At 39.9% G+C, this 23,759-nt stretch overlaps 1 protein-coding gene and 1 long non-coding RNA gene across 5 annotated transcripts in view; one reads left to right on the forward strand and one right to left on the reverse strand.

Annotated features, from left to right (window-relative positions):
- tbck (TBC1 domain containing kinase) overlaps window positions 1-23,759 on the reverse strand; it is a 42,903-nt gene that overhangs the window by 11,999 nt on the left and 7,145 nt on the right. For both annotated transcript variants that reach the window (XM_075463043.1, XM_075463042.1), the window contains exons 12-23: window positions 23,420-23,519; window positions 22,370-22,419; window positions 22,128-22,257; window positions 21,804-21,902; window positions 21,653-21,715; window positions 21,442-21,568; window positions 21,194-21,244; window positions 20,987-21,070; window positions 20,128-20,213; window positions 18,316-18,352; window positions 15,959-16,120; window positions 4,698-4,870 (exon numbers count right to left, since the gene is read on the reverse strand). In XM_075463043.1, coding sequence (XP_075319158.1) covers window positions 4,698-4,870; window positions 15,959-16,120; window positions 18,316-18,352; window positions 20,128-20,213; window positions 20,987-21,070; window positions 21,194-21,244; window positions 21,442-21,568; window positions 21,653-21,715; window positions 21,804-21,902; window positions 22,128-22,257; window positions 22,370-22,419; window positions 23,420-23,519 — 1,162 coding nt within the window. The remainder of the gene's footprint in view (window positions 1-4,697; window positions 4,871-15,958; window positions 16,121-18,315; window positions 18,353-20,127; window positions 20,214-20,986; window positions 21,071-21,193; window positions 21,245-21,441; window positions 21,569-21,652; window positions 21,716-21,803; window positions 21,903-22,127; window positions 22,258-22,369; window positions 22,420-23,419; window positions 23,520-23,759) is intronic.
- On the forward strand, window positions 3,465-17,772 carry LOC142378497 (uncharacterized). Of its 3 annotated transcripts, none has more exons than XR_012769610.1 (4): window positions 3,465-3,557; window positions 5,414-5,497; window positions 15,966-16,127; window positions 17,641-17,772. It is a non-coding gene; the product is annotated as an uncharacterized LOC142378497 (long non-coding RNA). The 3 variants fall into 3 exon arrangements; XR_012769611.1 differs by lacking the exon at window positions 17,641-17,772 and adding an exon at window positions 17,459-17,633; XR_012769612.1 differs by lacking the exon at window positions 5,414-5,497.

The raw sequence follows: 23,759 nt of genomic DNA on the forward strand, positions 1-23,759 counted from the left end.
ATGTTTTTTGACTACATGTTTGACTTTAAAGACCCCTTCCTCATTCACGTATACTGTCATAACCTTAAGCATTAAAGAAAAGTAAAAAAAAGAAGAAGAAAAAAAAAAAACTTAACAGCTTCATGCTTATGTGTCGATTTCTGTGTTGCAACAAGTCATTGACCGTTTAAGATTTACAGCTACATGCTACTTTGGCTTGTTTAGTAAATCTAGCCCAAAGTGTGCAGACTCAGTTATTTGTAAAGTACTTAAACAAGAACTGATGAGAGAGGGCCTTTGATATTGGGAAAGTATGTGCAGTATTCTATCTGCAATATATACATAATAATTACTGCTACATAAAGGCACTTAACATTGGGATTTTATATAATTGACAAGACACTTCCTTAGGCAATAACAGAACAAACCTTTTGTTTTGTTGTGATGTTACTGAAAGATGGATGAAATACAGTCAACATCTTTTTCTTATCTACTAAACTTAAAAAGCCTTCAGTTGGTTTGCTAAGGTTTTGTATGAGATTATATTATACTGTATATACTGCAGCATATCATGGAAGAGTCAATGTGATCCTCTATTGACATAGTCAATCAAATATAACTCTCCTAGCTGTTAGGTAACGGAGTCAAACATTTACTCATTTAGTCTTCCATAGCCCATTTTACTGCCAACTGTCCACATTGTGACATTCACAATAACATGGGGCCCAAAATCAGACCACATTCTTCATGTGATAGAATTCAGAAGCTGACAAATATGCAGTTTATTGTTTTCTGAGTTCTATTACACCTAGCTGCATACAGGTATTACTGCACAAGTACAATTCTTCTCACTACTGCACCTTCCAGTGATGAAGAAATCTGAGACAAGCGAAAATGAATTGAAGACGAACACAGTTCAAGTCGACAAAAAGGATGAAATGGGGAGATTTTAATTCAAGGTAAAGCTTAGCATTTTGCTGTATTTGAGAAGAAAGGGTTGCCTTCTCCTATTTGGTCTGTCAGACCAACCTGACTGGACAGCTGTCCCGTGAGATAAATGTCTGCACGTAGGAATGCCTTAGTATCTGCTGATAGGGCCTCCTGCACCCTACTGGAATTTTTTCATGACAGATATTTCTTTAAAATAATGTGTGTCACGTTAGTCCATTAGTTGCATTCAATTCTCATCAAAAGGATAATTTCATACATCAGAACATCACAACTGCTTTGTGGGTTTGCAATTGTTTCATCTCTGTGGTAGCTTCAGCTATAAGAGTGACAATTTCCCACAGTGCGACCCTGCTGTATGTTTTCAGAAGAGATCAAGAGCACCTATATGGATCAATGCCACCGTCCACACAAATGAGCCTCGGCTTGAAGAAAAAAAAAAGATTACACCAATCACCTGGGCACACAGCAGACAGGGCTGACACGAGGGTTTGTGAGCTTTCTGGATGTGATGCATTCAGGTGTGAAAGGCAAACTGGGTTCTGCCACAACATCTGAACAAAGGCAAAACGTCTGTGTGACAGCGTGACATCAACAAGAAACCCACATACCAAAGCGTAATCACTTTTACACTCGTTTGTTGAGCACTCTCTTGCAATGCGCTTCATTTTAATTGTACAAACAGCCGCATAAACGTGGACTTAAAGCTGCAGTCGGCAGGTTTTCAAAATTGCGAGTCTAAAGTCGGAAAATTCGAACTGATACAACTTTCAGGTCCCTCCCCTCGCCCCCCAAACCCTTCCCCCTCTGTGGACGAGGTTGTGCACGTGAGTTCACACCAGTGTGAGCGCACACAAGCCTGGGGCAGACTCACGCTCAGCAGCGTGTGCACAAGCTGTGATTGACAGGTAGGATTCCTCCACCCTAACTTGATTGGTTAAAAACAGCCGGGAGCGCTCGGTTTTTGCAAGCATGATTACAGGCTTCAGAGGGAGCTACAAATTTCGTTATTTTTCCTAAACAGCCTATTTAATATTCTACTTCCAGAATCCCATGACAGTTCAAGCTAATATGACTAAAAAAAAGTTGCCGACCGCAGCTTTAAGTATATATCAAACAAGGTTTGAAAATATTGGCCTGACACACCCATCCCCGACAAACCCCTAAAACAAATTGAGAACCCCCCAACCCCCCCCCCACCCCCCCCCCCCCCCCCCCCCCACCCCACCCACCCCGCCTGATAGCTGACCAAGTGCTCAAGTAAAGTTTTACACAGATTTTTCCAAAGGTATTTAAATATGCTATATGAAATGGAAGTGTTAGACTATTTATGCTAAGACACTTTGATTTGGATGCATTTTTCAATAATTCTGGCAGCTTTGTGGAACTGTTATGGAGTGTTATGTATAAAGCATTTAGTTAATTCTGGAAAACGACTATTCATCAGAAAAAGCTTGCATATTAAGAAGACACTTGCTCTCACTGTGCTGTGAATACATCTGATTCAAAAGTAACAAATGTTCATTTAGATGAAAAAGTCCCTCACTCCAGCTTTAAGTGAGAGCAGCTGGGTAAGTCTTTGTAGAGAACAGATAGAGTGGAGGTGGAAACAATTTGTTAGCTCTGAACTAAATGAACAAAAATACGTACATGAATGGCTTCACAAGGAAGCACCAGCACATACACATACAGACTTGTATGGGTGGCATCAGAGGAGAAACACAACATTTGACACTCTTACATTTCAAGTATTAACAGAATTGAAATGTGTTGTAATCTGATAGTCATATTTAAAACCTGTAACTATCGCATTGCAAACTGAATTTTCACAGATTTATCTCAAAGTAAAATAAGTTCAGGATCGTCTAATCATTTTTCTCTATATCTGGTGCATCACCATACCTTGGGGGGGTGTCTAGCATCTAGACACAATACACAAATGTATTGTGTCTAGATGCTAGACACAATACATTTTTTTCACACAAGAGTTTGATACAGTCAATAAATGTTGCATAGTTTACGTAAGTTTACACAGATATATTTTAAAAAGGCTGGAGAAAATGGTGCTTCAAAATTACTTCCTTTATGAAAGTCTGGCACATAACCTATAAAATCCCATTGTATTTCAGACTTTTCATGTCACATTTGATGATGCAACTGACTCAGCATCTCTGTACAAGCTCAAATAAAAGTTGTGTACATAAGTGTTTTCACAATGCAAACAACAAAACTCTTATTTCAATCTCATTTTGACTCTGTGGAGGATCTATAGCAAGTCACAACCACCTTTTTAATCTTTAGAATCAGGCCATTGACGGATTTATGATACATTTAAATCAATAAAAGGGGTTTGTGTATTCATTTATTTAAATGTTTTCCATTAAAATCAGGTTTTGATTTGTATCAAAAGTTAATGATCACTTCTTAATGTTGGCTGTAATGTAATTTTACCATGAAATGAAACGTAAACGGGTAGTTTGTCGGATTTTCAGCACAGATTCACGGCTATCACTAAGAACTTGTGTTTCCAGGTCACAGCTTGCAGCAAAACAACCAGCCAGTTTCTACAGCATCACGTTGAGACAAACGTTTGTTTGGCTGAAAGGGATGCAGTTCATCATTATAATATGGTAACTACCAGTTTTAACTTTTTTTACATTGCAGGTGGGCTGACTGTAACCTAAAATATTTGGAAAACATCACTCTATATCATGACATTACTATTTGGTTCATGCATGTGACCATATTCCAACTTTTAATCAAAGTATTGCACTGATATAATCATCTTACTCAGAGCAAGTAATTATACCACTAAATTATCACTACTGAGAGGAAATGAGGAAACAAATGTAAAGATGACAACAAGGTAAAACTGTTTGGTAAGAGACAAACAGTTTTACCTTGTTGTCATCTTTACATTAGTTTCCTCATTACTATCCTTGACTTTTGGCTGTTTATCGTGTAACTTTAAATTCCCAACTGTCAATACCCAATCTATCTATTGTTAATGCCAGCTACAGCCTGGATGTCCTTTTGGTAATTACATAGTATTTTTCCTAATTATCACATCTTTATTATCAGACCATTACCGTCTTAAGGCTGAGTTATACTTCTTTTAACTGCCCTTGCGCTTGCGTCTTGCGCGTATGTTAATGGCTCGAGACGTTTATACTTCATTTTGCTTTGTCGGCGCTTGCGTGTGCTGCGTGGCGATTCACCGCCAGGACAGTAGGTGGAGTAGCGGGTTTTTTCAATGACAAGCCTACTATGATGAAAGCAAATTCACCGCCAGGACCTCTTCGAGTGGATTCATGCTTCTTCTTCTTGTAAATAGCCGGTATTTTGTCAGATTTTCAACACCTTGGGGGTCTAAACGACTACTTTCTCGCCTGAAAATGTTTCAAATGTTGCTAAAGTTATATATTTACAGAGTTTATAGCTTAAGGGAAATCAGCTTTTCAGGCTGGCTGATTTGGGCTCGGGCAGGAGTGAAGTGCACTGTGTGTAAACGCTCTGCATACTGTCAGATCGATGAGTATGCCGTTTTCAAGTAGTAGGCGGTTTCGAACACAGCCAGTGGCTTGTGCTTGCGTCTTGCGTAAAGTTTAGAAAATTGAGGTGACACACGCAAGCACGCAAGGGGGGGCTTGCAACCGCGCAAGGGCTTGCATTGCGTCTTGCGTTGCGTCTTGCGTTACCGACTATAAACCAGGCTTAACTGAGCTGTAATGTAAAGAGCAAGCAGGGTGGGTGAGAAGAGCAAAACTTACCAAGTCTGTTTTGGACATGCTTTGGTAGTCGGAAGAGAAGTATGTTGCTGTTTTCCCAAAGCCATTGTCCCCAGTGACCTTTGCTGGCTGAGCATGCTGTCGATATGTAGCACTCTTTGGAGTCCAGCGGAAAAGGTTGATGGACTCACGAACACAGCGTTCAATGTCGATTTCTGTGCAACAAAAGAGTCGAGGCATAATTATGAAATTGTCAGCTAAACATGTTGGAGCTGCCTCCCAACATGTGACCAAAACTAGTTCCGTCATAGAAAATTCACACAATATTAGGAGAAGAAATGCTAACGTGCATCCAATGAGCCACATTACAAAGAAACAACAGATGTTTGTGTTGTTCACCTCGTTGATTTAAGAAACAGGCATATACTATGTGCCATAAAGCCTGTCATAAGTAGTCGAGATACTTCAGATAAAACAAAAATAAATGTATTTCCTCCGTTGACTCCGACTCTAAAGCATTACTGCTATGTAAATTCAACGTGGGAGGCTTAATTGCAGAAGTGGGCAGCTTAACTTTGGTATTTTGCTGCTATCAATCGTCTTAAGTAGTTATCAAGTACCGGCAGTGGCTTTTAAAAGGTAATAAATGTTTATTGTTTAATTGCCATCTCTCATTTGAGCTCTTGCATTATAAGTTGTAGATACATTTTTAGTGTAAACTAAAGCAAAATTTTTCTGCTCCCCGAATGCCTCTGCAGCAGAATCCCTTCTCATCCTGTTTCTCGGACTGAAAATGGAGAGGATTAGGGAACAGAGACTCACTGGATTAGCCAAGGATTTGGGTAAATTAGGAATTCTTTCCCTCCACAATCTTTCACTCTGACACCCTTTGTTATTCATTTTCATTTTAATGGCTAGTAAGTAAGTCTGGCTAATGAGTGCTCTTTGGTATGACCTGCACCTGGCCCGGGCTCAAGTGAAGTTACACAGAAAATGTATCATGTGTGTTCCCTCTGGTCCACCGCAGTGTCAAGGTTACAGGATCGTCAGCTCTCTAGGGCTAGGACCTGACAAATTCAGTTACAAGGTTCATTCTAGTGAAAAACCACACCTGTGGTCTAAAACAGGTTTGAAGCAGTTCAGGGAAAGGCATTTGCCCCCCTTGAGCCATTAATGCTGCATACAATCACTCCTCCTGCTAAAATAGGCAGAAAGGAGGAAAAGGAGATTGATGGCTGCTTTAACAAGCTCTGGGCTCAGCTGGGTATACAAAGACAGCCAGCTCTGTTAAGAACCAATTTCTCTTCTATGTCATACTAAATTATATTATAGTAATTATGTATAGGTGCTAAGTGTGGGCCTCAAATAGAATAACTGGATGAGTTAAATGCAATTTAGGGACTTGTGGAATTGATGCACTCGCAATATGAGAAACTTCTAGCCTAGCAAGCCAGACCCCTACAGCAAAAAGCTGTACAGGGGTCTAGTGAAACTGGATAGCAGTGTGGGCGGGATAAACGGTTGTCTGTTAAGTTGCCTCTGCACTCAACGCCATGCAATAGGATGGCGCAACAACCAATCAGAGCGATGAAGAAGGATTACGTAGTCAGCGCGACGGAAAGTACATGGTGGAGTGTAGTCTAATGTCAGAGAGGAAAGAATATTAACTCCGAAAACGTCCCTTTTTTTCCAAGAAAAACTTAAGTGCAGTTATCTGTTCGTCTCGCAAAGAAAAATGTATATTTAAATCTTCTAGAGTCGCTGCCAAAGCCTAATCGCAGCCATTGTTTACCTCTCTCTGGAACTACACACTGAAACGTCGCACCTCTGTCGTCACTAGGTAGCCCGGCCTCCGACCCCGCTCCTCACGATTTGATTGGCCTGATTAAGTTTCGATTTACAGCCTTGCAAAACGACCACAACTGACTAGACTGCGCCCGGGAGCAAATTCAATTTGCGGTCGCTAGGGGCGTTTAGATTTCTAGGCTAAGAAACTTCAGTAAGTTAAAATCAATACACTGTTGTAGTACAATGTTTGAAAATCCCTTTTGATCTAGATTTTCAGTTAGTGACAATGATAGACTATTGCTGGTAGCTTCTTTGTAGCAACATGAAAATAATGTTTGACAGCATTTGTTGAGTTGACCTACACACAGTACAGTGATGAAGTACAAAGAGCTCAGTATACATCTGACAAAGAAGACCATTCATTTACACAGATCAGGGATGAGCGGTTTCCGATCAAGATCATTAGTTCAATCAACTGCATGTAAGCAGAAGCTGCCCAGAGATGGAGCCACTTTGCCAAAGTCTGGAGTAAGACCTCACCCTCACCTGAGCGGAAATGGGTTCAGACTGGATTTGAACCATCTAGACCCAGATGTGCCATTAGCTGAAAGCTGCTGGAACTCTAGTGTCACTGTCTTCAGTCAAGCAGGTTTTACCACTTTACGACACAATGCTGAAGACCTAAAATAAACAGCTCCGGCTCCGAAAGAGCACCTTCAATGTCCAATGGGGTCACCTGCAAACTTGAGTCATAGTTTGCAGGTGACCACATGGACAGAGAAAAAAGCCTCTGGAGGAAAGTTTTGTGGTTAGATGAGATAAAGAGTTATTCAATTGCAAAGATCCGAGGGATGATAGAGAAGTGACATTGTGGCATTCAACCAAATAAGCCCTGTACCAGCTGTTAACCAAAAGGGTGTTTGCAGCATCATGCTCTGGTAGTCATTTTGCTGATCTTCAGACAGGTGTTTTAATAAGACAACGGATCCTCAAACACATCAAAGCTGGTTGCAGAATGGGCTAATGTTAAGCTTAGGAATGGGATTCCAAAAGTCCTGGTCTCCTAGCTGCCAAGAAATGTGTGGACCGTGCTTGAAAGTTTAGTCTGTGACAGGAAAGGAGCAAGTTTAATCAAACCAATTCTGTGAAAAATCAAACCAGAATTCAGCCAGAAGCTTGTTGATGACAAACGGGAGTGTCTGGTCAAGGTGCAACTTGCTAAAAGAGCTTCGACCAAATTTTAGAGATGCATTTTTAAGTATTTTTATGATAAACTTTGGCCAGTGTTTCTATTTATCGTCAGAACCCCCCCCCCCACAAAAATTCAAACATTGGCACAACATTCTTCATTTTCTCCTGTTAAAGATGTGTATTTGACAAAAAAGTGCAATCAAAAGAAATCACTGGCAGACCCACGAGCCCATTGCATCCATGTCTATGAGGACTGTATGTAAACTTCCAGCCAGATCTGTATGTTGCTAACTATGTATGCTGTAGCTCCACAGAATCACAGGGGTTACTTGATGAATTGTTGAATTATTTATGTTGTGATTGTATGCCTGTTCTTGGAAACTTCCACATAGTAATTACTGTTTTTACTCCACCATTACCTTAGCTAATCTCAAGTGATCTCCAATGATTCCCATTTCTCGGAACTCTCATATGACTTAAAAGATTTACAGCATTACCATTCCTGCTAGAATACATCAATAGATAATAATAATACTTTACCACAAACAAGCAAGTTCTCTCTAAGAGCTTTAGAAAGAACAAGCTCATACAAATAACATGATTGGCGTAAATCTTCTTGGGGCCCAATTAGCCTGGAAAATGCAGCTCATCAACAAAAGTGTGCTCACGGTCATGTGACCTAAACGGAAACTAAACTGAAGGCAGAAAAAAATATATCATGTAGAGCTTGATCCAGCAAGATATGGCTGCATGATGTAGTGATTGCGCTCCATATGACGCACAGAAGCAACGGGAACAGAAAAGGAAAGCAGCTAAATATGAAACATCTGGAGCTAACGAATGGTCTTTTGGATACACAATGGATGATATAGTTTGTTCCATGTCTTGATTATCATTTAATCATTTAACCATCCATCCATTTTCTATACCGCTGAATCTGTCGGTCAGGTCGCGGGGGGGCTGGAGCCTATCCCAGCGGTCAATGGGCGAGAGGCAGGGTACACCCTGGACAGGCCGCCAGTCCATCACAGGGCCACACAGAGACAAACGAGACAAACAACCATACACGCTCACACTCACTCCTAAGGACAATTTTAGAGACACAAATTAACTTAACATGCATGTTTTAATCATTTAACCATCTAAAAAAATCTAAATTCAACACCATTTTGAGTGTTCTAAGCTCAAGCTGAATTTTCTTTGACTCATTTGGCACATGCTTTCAATCCAAAGTTAGACCAATTTTGTGTCTCTCCTTTAACTGAGATACAAAAATTCAAGGTTAAATGCAGTGAGAAACCCTTTTCAAAGTATTAGGTGTTAAAGGACAAACAGCAACGAGAGCAGCTAAAGAGGCAAAAATTACCAGGCAATGTTTCTAGAGGACTGCAGTGGTCCAGCAGTAGCATGGTCACGTGTGATTTACTATAATTGGTTCTGTACAGTTCAAGATGTCACTCTGTAGATGAGGCTTAGTGACTTGAATTTAATTTGGACAGTCATTGGTCATCAATGGAAGTCAATGGTGGATTAATAATTTATCTATTGAGGGCTCCACTTTACTCGTTGACCGCCTGCTTGACGGAAATAAACCTAGTGTTTGAGAAAGTGTAACTTTGCGTGCAGTTATCCGTTCAGGCAAGTAAAAACAAATGTGATGGCTTAATCTATTTTTCCTAATTGAAAATGCTGTTAAAAAGCTGTCTCTCCACCAATCAGACTACGCTCACGGCTGTTCTCCAATCTCAGACAGCACAACGTAACAATGAGCAGCCAGCCAACTTTGAACCTATAACATTCCCCCAAACACAACAGTTCGGCATGGTTTCTGAAAAAAAAAGGGGGAAATAAAACTAAATGTAAACAAACCGACAATAACAAAAGCGGCTCAGCATTGCTGGGAATCGAAACAACAAAGGAAAGTCCTGCTGCACTTCAAAAAAGTTCCCATGAGTCCGTTTGGATGAACAGAATGACATGTTCTTTATCTTTTCTTATTACATGTCTTGGAGTTCTTGAAGAACTTTAGTCAGTTTAATGACATAGCGTTTAGATCAAGAATGAATGAATGCCAATCTCATGGTCAATCAATCAAATTAATGGAAAATATTTAGCAGTAACTATTTAGCTGCAAATCATTCAAGGAATATGTGGATTTTCGTACAAATTAGTCCATCCTGAAGTCTCAAAAGAATTACAAAATTAGTAGTGCAGAAGTCAGTGAGTAGTTATTACAAGTGTCATGTGCAGGTGTCAGATATTACTCAGGACAATCTATGATGTGAACTGGGCAGTTTAGGTGAGTTGACATGGAATGGAGAAAATTTAAAACATACAGCAGCAGATTGAAGTTAACGGTCTTATCAAATTTCAAAATTACTACAATATGGGTAGTTATTTCTTTGACAGCCTTCAAAATATCCTCATGGTCTCAACTCAATAAACATTCGTCACAACAGTGGACCCAGGCTTTCTCGATGTTGGCTGCTTGTAACGGGAATCAAATGTGTGTTTTTCCTTTTTTCTTTGGGCACTGATTTACATTAGATAAACATCAGACTTGAAACCTAATCCTAAATTATAATCAAAATATGGCAGCATGCCAAATATATTATGGCACTTTTTTTATGACTATGTCTGCTCGTGCTGAGTCTATGTTTGTAAAACACTGCTATAAGCAGTTTCGGCAACCCATGGCTGTTTTTCTCAAAGTTAAACATTTATAACTAGAGCTCATCAGTTCTGTGCCCATCCCCTCTTGTTAAAGCAGATGCTAATGTCCCGTGAAGGTGAATGCTGCTGCATCATCAGTAAACATATGGTCCCTGTCAGCCAAAGAGCATCTCTGGTTCACTGCGGATCAATAAAGTCTCCAAACAGAAGAGAATTGTACAGATTACCTCAGGCTACAAATATAAGCAAATAGGAATCACAAATTCTTATCAAGTGCTAACAACCTGTAGGGTTTTGCTGACTTAACGGTAAAATGTTGCATTGAGATTGACTTTTTTTTTCAGATATTACATGCTTTTGCTTTATCGTCTGAAGAATCAAGCAGACTTTTACGTGTAATAATGAACATAACAATATACCGTACCTGACTCAACTAACACATTAAGAATTTGGAGTATTAAATCTCTTCATTACTTTTTTTTTTCTAAATTTGGACCTCTCCTCTTGATTGGAATATAATAACTCTAGACTTCCTAGACGTCTATGCAGGAGGCTTGTCTCTGAGAATTACTGTCACTGACACCATTTACTCCATAGAATAAGGGACAAAAAGGAGGATGTCTAATTAATTAAGTAGTCACTGTCCTCCAGTATTCTCTTGATTGTTAACTTCGACTTGACAGCAGCAGACAGGAAAAGATGGGGATAGACTTTTTTCTTTTTCACACTTACTGCAGGAAACTCCAGATCTAACAGAGGTTTGTGATCTCATATCAAGCCACTGTCTTATTGGTCTTATTTTGGGATAAATACACTGTAAAAGCAGTATGTGGGATATCATAACTCTGGAAATTTTACATCTATTATACATTTACACCAGACTAATTATACTAACAGAGACACCATACTGTGTATTTTTAGGAGTGAAAGCTTGTTTCACCAGTAATAACTGCTTATATTGACTGAGCCTGCAGTACAAGTAACATAGCTACCTTTTAGATCTACCTAGATCAATAAGACTTTACAGCTCAAGGGATTACAAGTTTCAGTTAGATCAAATGTTTTTGCTGTCTAAATTTGTTATAATCATACTAAGATTTCACATAATGGTGCTGTGATAGCATTAACGCATTTATTTACAAGGCAGACGAATCGCAATCATGTTTCGAAACTGAATATGATGCACAATGAACATATGTTTCAAATCATATTGTCTGTGTAGCCTGGGCAACTTCTTCAGCTGAAGCCTTAACTTGGTATTAAAGGTGAAATGTGCAACTGAAATCCCTGGGTATCACACTAGAGCGGCATACTTCAACTCCAAAACAAACTGAGCAGAAACCAAAAGGGAAACCTAACCTGGAGAACAAAAAACTGCCCAAAAAAATCCCCAAATGTAGATAAAAACAGACTAGCAGTATATGGTATCTGATTTTACGGAATCTGATCTTTCTAGAAAGTCTTTTTCACAGGAAAAAGGAAGGTTACTAGAGTGGAGGAAAATGCTAGAACTATGCTTTCTCAAACCAAGAATTGCATCCATGGTGGCTCCCAGAGCAAAGTCTTTATTTACAGGAAACATGAGGCAAGGAGAAGGAGAGGGGCTGTGTGCTCTATTAAGAACATCAACGCTCTGTATCTTAATAAAGCAAGTTGTTGTGTTAAGGTTTAAAACATTTCACATTAGAACTTTACAGGGCAGATGAGTGAAGTACAGATCACTGTATATTAAATAATAAATATGTGTGATAAAATGGTCACAAAACATGTACGTAACTTAAAGAGAGACACGATCTTTAATAGTCCCACTCATAACCACCTCACTCAGAGCTTAAGCACATTAAAGTGTGACCCCCATGGCTCAGAGCATGGAGACAGTCTCAAACACGTCTGCTGAAGGAAATCTTTAAGGATTAAGATATGCACATTAAAATTCCATTTATCCTTGATTCAGTATTCTTAATTCTACCTTTTTTAGGAGAAAGAAATAAGAAACACTGTATCAACAAATTACTTTCTTTTATGCGAATTGTCCTTCTATATGTGCCGCATGGAGAACTAGATATAATCTTTTTGTCTTCTTTTGTAATGTCCAGCCAGCTTTTTTTCTGACTCCATATCCATAGCTCCTGTAGTCACAGACATGTGATACGCGTGCAGCCGGCTCTGAAACTAATCAATGTGAGATTCAGTTGTATAAGAACATCAATTCTGCCCATCTGATGGCAGAAAGGAGCAGGTGCAGACCACAAATCACAGGATTTCTACCATAACTCACTATGCGAATGTGTTTGTGTGTGTTCGCAAACATGAATGTGGTAAGGAAGAGAAGCCCTATTAGAAACTTTCACAATGTATTCATACAATAATGCACACAAAAAAGCATGTTCGCTTTGAATATCTATGCACTGATTACACCGCATATCCTTCAAAGTTGTTATTTTCTCAATCAAAATATTTGACTGCTATAAATGCAGTCATAAATGCAGAAATGCAGAAAGGTAGAGTTGACAGAGGGACACAAAGCTTATTTCATAAGTACCAAAATGCACACCTATGCACCGTAATCTATCAGCAATCTTGAAAATAAACCCCATCGTAAATGTCCAACAGTTTCAACATGTCAACGGGTTTCCCGTTAGACTGAAATAAGAGAGAGCTGATCTGGAAACATGACAAGCGTTCATATTTTGATAAGGGCTTATGATTTCATATAAAAAAAACTCTTCAGCAGTAACTTATTTGCTAACACACCAATATATACAGCATGTGTGTGTGTTTGTGTGTGTAGCCTGAAGTCTGACGTAAGAGCTGTAAACTTCAGTCCAACTGTCAATCCACGATGGACCCCAGTGAAGACCACCAGGCACTTGTTATGATTCATAAATGTACAAATCTCCACTTTGAAGTCTGGAACTTGAATGTGTGATAGTTTTCCTTGTGATACATTCAAGACACTTTTGCAGTTTTTCAATGAATAAATCTGTAGCAGCAGCATTATAGCAAATAAAATGTATCTAAAAGATGCCGATAGCTTTCAAATCTGAAAAATAAAACCAATGCAGAGATGCCTTCAACTTGAATGCCTCTTTCCGGACAGCCGGAATTAGTCCACAGAAGTCTGAGAAAATTACCTGGTTTCTCAATCGATTTATCACATCAGTAAACATTTTGGCATTGAATTTAGGGTCTTCCTCACAAGGTACAATCATTCTTCAATACGACTATTCACTCTGTAAAATGGAGACCGTTTTAGAATAAATTTGACAATGAAGCAGCGTATGCAGTGGGACAGAGCAGCTTTGTGACTGACAGGTCAATACAGCTAGCCTAGAAATCTAGACGCCCCTAGCGGCCGCAAATGGAATTTGCTCCGGGGCACCTGTACAGCTTTTTGCTGTACGGGTCTGGCTTGCTAGGCTACAATACAGCCGGAGTGTGCACAGTATCTGCAGATTTGAAATTAGATCTACCGCATCCAGTTTCTAAAAAACAATATGGTGAGGGTTAAAATGCCAAACTCTTCAAGAAACGTCCAAACAATAGTCAATGTCACTGTGGCTACATCTACTATATTCATTCAGTTTATAGTATTGTCGATTGGTAATAATCCTAGTTTTCACTAAACATGGTATATAGGCATTTGGTTATAATTAAAGTTTTGAAAAAAAAGGGACATTTTAGCTGATAGTAATGCTGGCAGAAACTTTAGGAAATTACCTCAGCAAGGGGGTTTAAATATATGAAAATCTAGGAATTTAATGTCAATCCATCAACTGTTGTTGATGTTCCAGTCTGGAACAGTGTTACCAACAGACTGACATCAGTATCTCCACAGCTGCACTGCTAGTGTAACTATAAAAGGCCAGTAAGCACGAAGTAGTAAGACCTTTCCTGTCTTAGAGGTGATAAATATTGTGCCGAACTGGTTGGCACTAAATTTAGCAGGCTGTCTGTAACAAGTTGTATAAGACTATCCTGAGTATGAACGAAAGCACGGCTGGAAGCTTAAGTAAACATGTCCTATTTGAGGTCATTCTACAGCCCAGAATTTATCCCTAATATAGTTTAGGAACAGTTCCAAATGCTACACAGTAACCATCCAGGTATACACAAGCTGTGAAAATGAGGCTGGCAGTGATATACAGAAGCAAGCTGGTAGAAGCAGTTGCTCTTGCCAAAGAAACTGACTGCAGCTCGAGGCCCACATATTTTACCTTTATAAGGAAAACTGGATCTCTGTTTGCCTCTTGACCCAATCTCATCAATCTGTTGGACTTGGACAGTAAAACACAGTAAAGTATGGCAACACTAAAGTCAGGCGGGAGGTGAAGCTTATTTCACAGCATTTCAGCGTCCGTTTGGATAAATTGTCCCCATCTATTGTTCAAGAATCCCAAAGTCATTCTACCTTTGAGTAAAAGAAAGGAACTTGGCAGTATTTGAAAGAACAGTTTTATAGAAAACTGTTTGAGCCAAAGGAATTAAGTACACACAAAAAATATACTATCAATGCTGATCTTGAAAGGTTAGCATGGTGATACTTTGTAGAAGTAATAGTTTTGTGTGAGTCAAAAGCATCACTTACGTGAGTAGCCTACATATTAAAAGACACACGTTTCTATCTCATTGTCAAGATAATTGAGGTAAACTTTAGAAATGTTGCTTCACAGAAATGCACATCTTTAAAGTGAAATCCATTCCTGGGTTTGGAGCAAATAAAGTAGGTTGTGTAGTAGAGGAACAGCTTCAAGATGTGTTTTTACTATGTGTCATATACAGATGACAAAAACAGAAAATCTCCAGGTGCCACTGTCCACTTTAAAAACTGATGTGAAGCAGATCTTTTAAAAAGTAAACAATGACTGGAAGTCAATAAGCAAGCTACTCCCTCAACCTTGTATGAACAGAGTCAACCCACTGACTCCCTTCTTGATTTCTGAGCTCTCTAATGCACTGAAATGTCTGAGGATTAACAAACATATTGCAGATTTCAGTATTTGACGTCCCATCTCCTCTCTCTCCCATCTCACTTTTGCATTACAATGACATGCCACTTAGGAGGCATAACGAGGCATTACAAAAGTATAATTTGGAAAGCCTCTCATCATTTGTAAGTGTGAATGTGGCAGTAAAAAGTGCATGCAGGTACAAGATATGGCAATACGCATTTCTCATAGCTGATAATACGCATTACATATTCCTATTCTTACATCTATGCTAGTTCCATTTCTTACCACATCACTGTCCTGTGTTTGTGTAGCTTTTAAAATCTTTTAATTAGCCAAGCCAATGATTGCCTTTGGTAGCCTGCTAAGCTCACACTGCCATGCTAACTCTTGGCTTAAATCACATGAGCACACCCACACCACTGTGGCTCCAGTTGGAGTGAATCACAGCCCTGAAGAAGGGGCTTTGTTGTTGACATGTTTAGGTTTTCTGCCACAATCTCAGACAACAATTGCAGACTTCTCTCAACAAGCTTTTTGAACAAAAAGCAAACAAGCTCATTGAAAGCTGCCAATAATTCATGTTCAGTCTTTTTTGTTATCATTTACATTCGTCACTTTCAATCTAGGGATGCAAATCACTACAGTTTGGGGATTTTGTTAATCATCAAACCAATGAAAATGTACATAACCTGTTCTTACCTGGCAGATCAGAGAAGAGGAGGATGCATTCGTTGAAACCATTAGCCAAGAGACGATCCCGGAGCTGCTGCAATATGGCAACGCCAATACAGAAGGGGAATGAGGAGTTACCCAGCAGCAGTGTGTCCCACAGGTGGAAGATCTTGTGCAGTGGAAAAACATCTGTATGGTGGGTACAGAAACAAACAAAAAAAAGGGAATGTGTTATAACATGAGTGGTACATGAAGGCTTGAAAAGACAAATCCCCAAAAGATTCACAATGGGATCCTGCAAGTGAGACAATCGCAAACAACATGCACACAATGAGAAGTGGAGGATCATTGTGTATATTAAGAGAATGTTTTGCATTTCCACATTGCATTTACTTAAAATGGTTCTATGGCTTGAAATGGGAAGCTCACTCTGCAAAACTGCACATTGGCATAGTTGCCTGGAAGCTTATGTGATGTGGAGGAGGCAGCTGGGAAAATGCGTTTAGGTGGGTGGTGTTGTGAAAAAATGACAGGAAGAACATAAGCAGGCTGATGAGCTCCAAATAAAACCACATCCTACTGTCCCACTGCAGCTATCAACTCAAGCATAGTGTTTTCAGTATTATTAAGGTGACATGCATGTATGAGAACCACTATTGTCCATCTGTTTATATCATCTACAGGTCTGTTAAACTAAGCAGTAGGCGCATGTGTGTGGGCAGAATGTCCCAGTGGTCAGAGTGCTGACAGAGTGCCTCAGAAGGTCCCCACCACATTAGCAGTCAGCTGAGTAGACTGCTGCGTGTGAGTGACAGGCAGTTAGTCTGTATGTGGATGGAAGATGACCCTCCAACCTTGTGTCATATTGGAAAGGGGGCATTAGCAGTCAGAAGGGCAGACCTGAACACTGGGCTCACACAAAGCCATGGGAACATAAAAGGTTAAAATGCTAACAACCCACACGCTCTATCACTCAAGTAGTCTCTGTGAGAGTGCACATGTGTGTGATTAATTGAAGAATGAAATATTCCGCTGCCAAGCGCAGGGTTCAGAAAGATCACTGCTTCGAGAATTTCCAGACCAGTGTGGCTCTAATTAATCTAACAGCTGTAGGAGTCTGAAGACTGGTGTATTACTAATGTAGCTGTAACTGTCGATATTTAAAAAGAAAGAGCGCAAAGACATTCAAGCAGTTGCACTGTATGATGTGGCTCTCTTTAACAAAACATAACAGCGGGAACCCTTTAAAGCGCATGTGAAGAAACAAAAGTGTAATGGGGGCATCAACTGAACTGACTAACTGCATGCACACACAAATACACACTTACATTCAAATCCTTCGATAAAACAATGTAGGTATGTAAAAGTAAGTAGTAAGTACACAACATGATTTAATAGCTTCTCGAACTACCTTTAGCAACACTATTTTGAAGCTGTTTTCTGTGATATGCTTCTGGTCCTTTGTTTGTCTTTATTCCTTTGTTTGCTTCCTGATCCCTTTTCTTGGGCTGTGGTCATCATTTCCAGCACTCTGGCAATTCTCATCAATCTGCAGAAAATCAACTCCGGTCTTCTCTCCACTTATCACCAGATTGCTGTTTATGCCAGCCTGGTAACAACTGCCATGAACAATTCAAGTTCAAGAAGTTCTGACCTTTTGCCTTTCTGTGTTCAGCCTGTCTAATTGACCAAGTCCTCCCTGTTTTCAGGATTCCACTGTGAGCTGATCAGTTAGTCCAGCCTGTCATCGCTCAGTCTGCAGCCTGTCTGTCCACCTTTCTGCCTGCCAGCTTGGAAGAAGTATACTGGCATTATGGAACTTGAAGCCTATTTTGTAATAAACCAACATCTACCCAACATGAATCTGTGTTCTGCTTTTTGGTCCCATCCTATTCAGCTTTAGTTCATTGATGTTTTGGAGGCCTTCATTATGCACAGGTAAGGGAGGACTTAGTTTTTACACACACTTCGTTTTGCTAAATAATGACATGTAACCTTATGTGTTGTCGGTCATCTGAGGTTGTATTTTTTCTAATATTAAGACCTTGTAATGATGACCAGATGTTGAGCACCTGGAATTGATTTTGTTGGCCATATCATACTTTGTGACCAAGACACAATTTATTTATATCGTATCCTCTAAATGTTACTGCAAAAATCTTGTAATGAGCTTCAACATGCGTTGGTTATGTATGTAAAACTAACTGGACAATGCAATCAGGTATTCTGGTGTAGTGGTTAGAACTGTCGCCTCACAGCAAGAGGGTTCCCGGTTTGATTCCCAGCTGAAAGTTTTCGATACAAACAGGGACCGTTTCTTTCTCTTTCTTTGAAACTTTAAGTGACGCGGGGTGAAAAGACACAGAAAAAAAAAGGCTACTTACGTGTAAACATAGTGAGGAACCAGGGAATAGCATAAAGCTGTGAGGAGACAAAGAAAAGAATTAGGCTGGGTACTCTATCGCATTCATCCATGTGGAATTTTCAATATGTCAGACTAAATTACTTTGCTCAAATAAAATCAATGATCAATTATTTTTTTTGACTGAAACAAAATTTTCTTTGAGAGCAGCAGCACACATGGCTGAGCTGCCGACAACAACACAGAGCAGTCAGCTCAGCTTGGGTCTTGGTCAAAGGAGAGAAAGCAAACAATGAATGAATGTCACTATTCCAATCTTGTCATCTCTCCTTTTCCCTCCTACTTCACTCTCTTCATATTTATTTTTGTCAGGGGGAGATGCAAACAATTGAAATTTAAAGAAAACACACATACTCATACAGATTCCACCATTAGGCAAATGGCCACAGTAAAGGTGGTTATGTTATGTTCAGCAGCCAAAAGCTTTAGAGCAGGAATACTGCAGCTTATCTCGGCCAGTTAATTGACAGCTAATTGTTAGGGAGCCGGTGGCTGCTGAGTGGACCTCTTGTGTGAATAGTGATTAGCTGGAAGGAGACTGTCACTGCACTGCTGGTCTTATCCTCAGTCGCAAAAGCTCAGCAGCACAACTGCGAGTGCAGCCAGATTGCATTAGCGAAAGTGCAAATGGCAGACCCAGGAGAGGGAGCAAAGCCAAATTGAAAGCGGACCTGAATTAAACCACTGGCTACATGCAAACTGACTCACTGCTTATTGCATTACTTGAGAAGAGAACTCAAACACTGAATTGTTTCCAAAAATCACCTGTGGTTTATGCATGCTTGCACAAAAAGCTAGCTATGAACTGGTGTGTATTTATTAGATATAAAACATTCATACAGCAATGACATCTGGTCTTTTGCAGCTGATGGATTTATTGCCTCTGTGCAACAAAAGTTCACTGCATTCTCTGAAGTTCAAAAAGGAACGAGGATTTATTGTCTTAATGTCTAATTATTGGGCTGACAAGCATGAAAGCTCTATCAACAAAGACTGTGCCAGTATTATTCTGACCCAACAATGAAAACAGACATACAGACTCTCCTTTGAAAGGCAAGTCAAAGCTGGTAGTAATTTACATGCAGTGAGTGCCAAGTAATCAGGGTAAAGTATGAACAACATTCAGTTCGAGCAAGAAACTAAAAGTATCTCAGTTGTTAAAGATAAGGTTTAGTTTAACGATAGCAACATACAACATTTATTTCTTCCTTTTGTCTTCCTTCAATTGGGCAAATTCAGACTTCCAGGGTTCTCCAGCCTCAAAGCCTCAACTTCTCTGATAAAGAACCCAGAATTCATTGGGTGACGTCTCAGAGGCCGCTCCACAAATGACACGCATTCATCAGCACACCAGCTTAAAACCCTGGAGAGGCAGCGAATGCTTTAACCTTGACACTGCGCACAGCTGTAAGAAGGAAAACGAAGGGTAGGAGGATGTGGCACAAAGTAAGAGAAGTAAGGTTAAACCCAGCAGATCATTAAGTGTGCCTGGCAGACATTAGTCGCCGTATAAATTATCATCCGTGGACTACGGGGAGAACTCGACCGTGACCACAGATTCTGGGAAGGAGGATGTGGAACAAAAAGTGTAGCTGACAATAAAAAGATATACGCAGAAATGTATGAATGCTTATTTTCTTTGCCCATGGAAGGAGCCAGAAAGTGAGAGTTGTTTCCATGTATCTTTGAATTCACATTAAAGAAACTGACATTTGTTGAAATCCAGGTCTGCTGCTTATCATTTGTTTGGCTACTTGCACTATTTCTAACTTACATCTGGGATGAAGCCAATCTCATTTAGATGGTTGCTTAGCTCTGGGTCATGGAAGGCAATCATTTGGGAGAAGACAGTCAAGTACTCTGAAACAAAAGCAAAACAGCAAAAGGTCAAAACAAAATGTATCACCTAACCCACACTAAAGTCCAAAAAGGAAAAAAAAAGAAACCTTTTGGACAGTGCAACAGATGAACCAAACATACACAAAAAATATCAAAATGCACATACACTTACGTAGCAAATTATGCTTTATAGTTTATTACGCCAAAATATCACACTGCTGACCAACTGTGCAACCATTGAAACCAACTTCTGAAAATGGTGAATTAACTTCCATTATTCACACTGGAGGTCAGAAACGGAGCCGTGACCAAACAGATCAACATTAGCGACCACTCCGGGGCATCTAGCCGTGGAAAGATGATAACAGTCGCATTCCCCACAGAGTTGGAGAGGTGTATGGTGCAGCTGTTTATCAGTCACGTAAGAATTGGTTGTGACGTTTCTCTGCAGGCATTCGCGGTTTCATTTGTTTCCCTATCTCTGAATGATGTGGCTCAGCTGCAAACTCCATTAAGATGACTGAAATTAGTATGCAGAGCTCAGACGCAACATGTAGCCAAAATGGTCACAATATTGAGCGGACAGCCTGATGCACTGCGACGGCCACTGAAAATGTTGGGGATTTTTTTAAACTTAACTGAAGTCTCTGACCACGTTAAACATGTATTACACAGCTTGCAGTGGCAGTTGACTACATGAACTTGAAAAAACACTGGGTGGCTACAGTTAAAAATGGCTTTTTATTCAGACAGTTTCTCATTAGAAAACAAATTCGTATCCTTGTATGGCTTACCTTGGATGACATGAGAGTTGTCTTTTAAGAAAAAGTTGTACAGGTACTTGGGGATGAAGGCAGACATGCAGGCGTAGGCCAAGGCTGTGAAGAGTACAACATTAAGATGAAAGGAAGGAGAAAAAAAAAAAAAAAGCAAGACAAGGATAAAAACATTCCGCCGTGATGGCGGTAAGCTATTTGAAAAGTACAAACTGAAATCCTTGCCTTCGTTGTTGAAGTTCAAATAGAGGAATGGGGCACAAAGTGAATCCAAACCTGAAATAAAAAACAAATGATAATCACTCTCATCTAAGGAAGGAAGTTTCCAAAATGGGACATGACCACCATCTAGTGTCCAGTTATGTGTGCTACAATAATGGAAACTGCAATTTAAAGACATAAATAAAAGTGGCAGTGACATAAGAAGCATATCAAACAGATGCAGTGAAATCAGCTGATGGCAACCAACTCACCCTGCCAGTAGACCAGGTCAGGGTGAGAGACCACCCAGGCTTTTAACACACGTCTGAACTTAATGTGGCCCTGAGGAGATGACAGCAGCTCGTCGTACTGGTGGCAGCGTGGGATGTCCACCTCAATCTGCGCACGAATGAAGCAAAATCCTATTAAAATGTTTAAATGATGCAGTATGACACAACCGTTTATTCCCAAAGAGCTGTCTACCTGTCTGTCAGTTGGTATGGGAGTATCCTTATCTATGCTTTCATACTTAGCTTGGATGTCACCCTGTGCAAAAAATAGACAAATAGGTAAGCCTATGAACACAGTCAAAGTTGCACTTTTTTTTCTCAGGACAAAATTTTTTTATTTGTACCTCAATGCCCAGAAGTGCAGCCCAAGCTAGTCCACGAACAAGAGGGGGAATGTCCACTCTGGCCTCTTTCCACACTACGTTTTTCTTGTAAGGATAGGACTGAATATAAAACATCAAACAGAGACTATATTATCATCATTATCATATCCTTACAGTTTATTTATTACAATACATGGCTCCAATGCAATCGCCAGGCTCTGACACTTGTGGGCTCTCTTTCTGATTGAAAAATATATGCCTAGGTGTTTCATCTAATGTGTGGGTTCTGAATGTGTGTGTGCGGCTTAAATGGCAGACACACACAAATCTGTATGCGGCCCTGACCTTGAGCAACCTGTCAAAGAGGATGATGCGGATGAGCTGGTACTCGGTGTCTCTCTCACGGATGATGAGTGGCAGCGTGACGGTGGCTGACAGCTCATTGCTGCTGTTGGACTGCGGCAAACTAGACTGTCTGAATTAGGGAGAGGAAAATGGAATGTGATGTTACTCTTCCCAAAATAAATGACAGGGAGAATTGAAAAATAGTGACAAGGAGAGGCAAGTTCACGATGGAGACGGCTTACTCGTCTTCCAGTAGAGGGTAATACGCTTCTCCAGCTACATCCTTCAGTCTCTGTAAAAAAAAAAGAAAGAAAGAAAAAAGAAAAAGACCACTCATTCTTCACGTTTCAAGGCTGTAGTTGGTGTTTGGAGATTTGACACCAGCAGCAACACTGAGAAATATTCATACTCTTTACACATGTATGCATGTCCCTGCTAATGTATCAACTTTGTTCGAAATATAATGATACAGTGAAATAACTTAAGTAGGGCGCGCTTCATCAGCCACTAACATTATGAACAATCATACTCAGTTTCAGTTATTTTCGTTCATCAGCACATGATATCACGCCATATCATGGCAGAAACGGCCTGTTTGCAGAAATGCAGACCATTAGTGAAAATGCTACGGATAGGATATGTGAATGCTCCACCAATGCTGAACAATACGTACAGGATTTAGAGCAACATATATGCTGCTGACCAGATTGTGTTTTTTTTTTTTTTTTTTGAGGAAGGCCTTGCTTATTTTAGCAACACAATACCAAATGATCATTTTCTCATGATACAACAACACGGCTCCATGCACAAGAGGGCATATGCTTAACCTGCCTGCCTGCAGTCCTGATCCGTCAGCCACTGGATACTTCTGGTGTTCTTTATGAAATTAGAGACACAACAACGGAGGTCCCAAACGGTTGTGCAGATTAACTCATATGAAATGGAACAGCTATTTACTTTCAAATTAACAGCAAACGGCATTCTTACACATTTTTTTTAACACTTTGGTAAATGTGTCCCAAAAATAGGATTTTGCAACACTGTAGGCATCAAATTTAAATTGGGCATATCTTTAAAAAGAACGTATGCATTTCAGTATTTGATGTCGCCTTTGCATTATCACACTGAGTTAGTGAACCGCTGCATTCTTTTTTTGTTTTATACAGAGTAACTATTTGTTTTAATGGGTGCAGTGTAATCAGAATATGTTGCAGATGTTCGTTTTGTCCGCTTTTCCTTGGCAGCGCTGCACATGCATGCAAAAATGTCTACCTTTACACAAATTGTCTTACATTTCTGAGCTGGCACAGAGACAGTGTCACTGTAGTGTCATCGAGCAAGAAACTTCTATCCCTGCCCTGGCCAAATGACTCCCCGTCTTCCAAGACAAAACTAAAACATGGAACACAAATACAATACTTAAAGACATGGTTGGTAATCCTGTTCAGAAACACATTTTGTAATACTGGGTGAAATGGTCCGTCTATCCTGAGAGAAATATACAAGATGTATTTAGAAAAAGGGACGAAAATAATCAGACCTCTGTGGCAGCTGCAGGACTGAGAAAAAGCTGACCAATCCAAGATCAGCGGGACGCTGATCTCGGATTGGAGCGCCTACAAAAAACCAATC

The sequence above is a fragment of the Odontesthes bonariensis genome, chromosome 4 (assembly GCF_027942865.1).
Source record: "Odontesthes bonariensis isolate fOdoBon6 chromosome 4, fOdoBon6.hap1, whole genome shotgun sequence".
Classification (NCBI taxonomy): Eukaryota; Metazoa; Chordata; class Actinopteri; order Atheriniformes; family Atherinopsidae; genus Odontesthes; species Odontesthes bonariensis.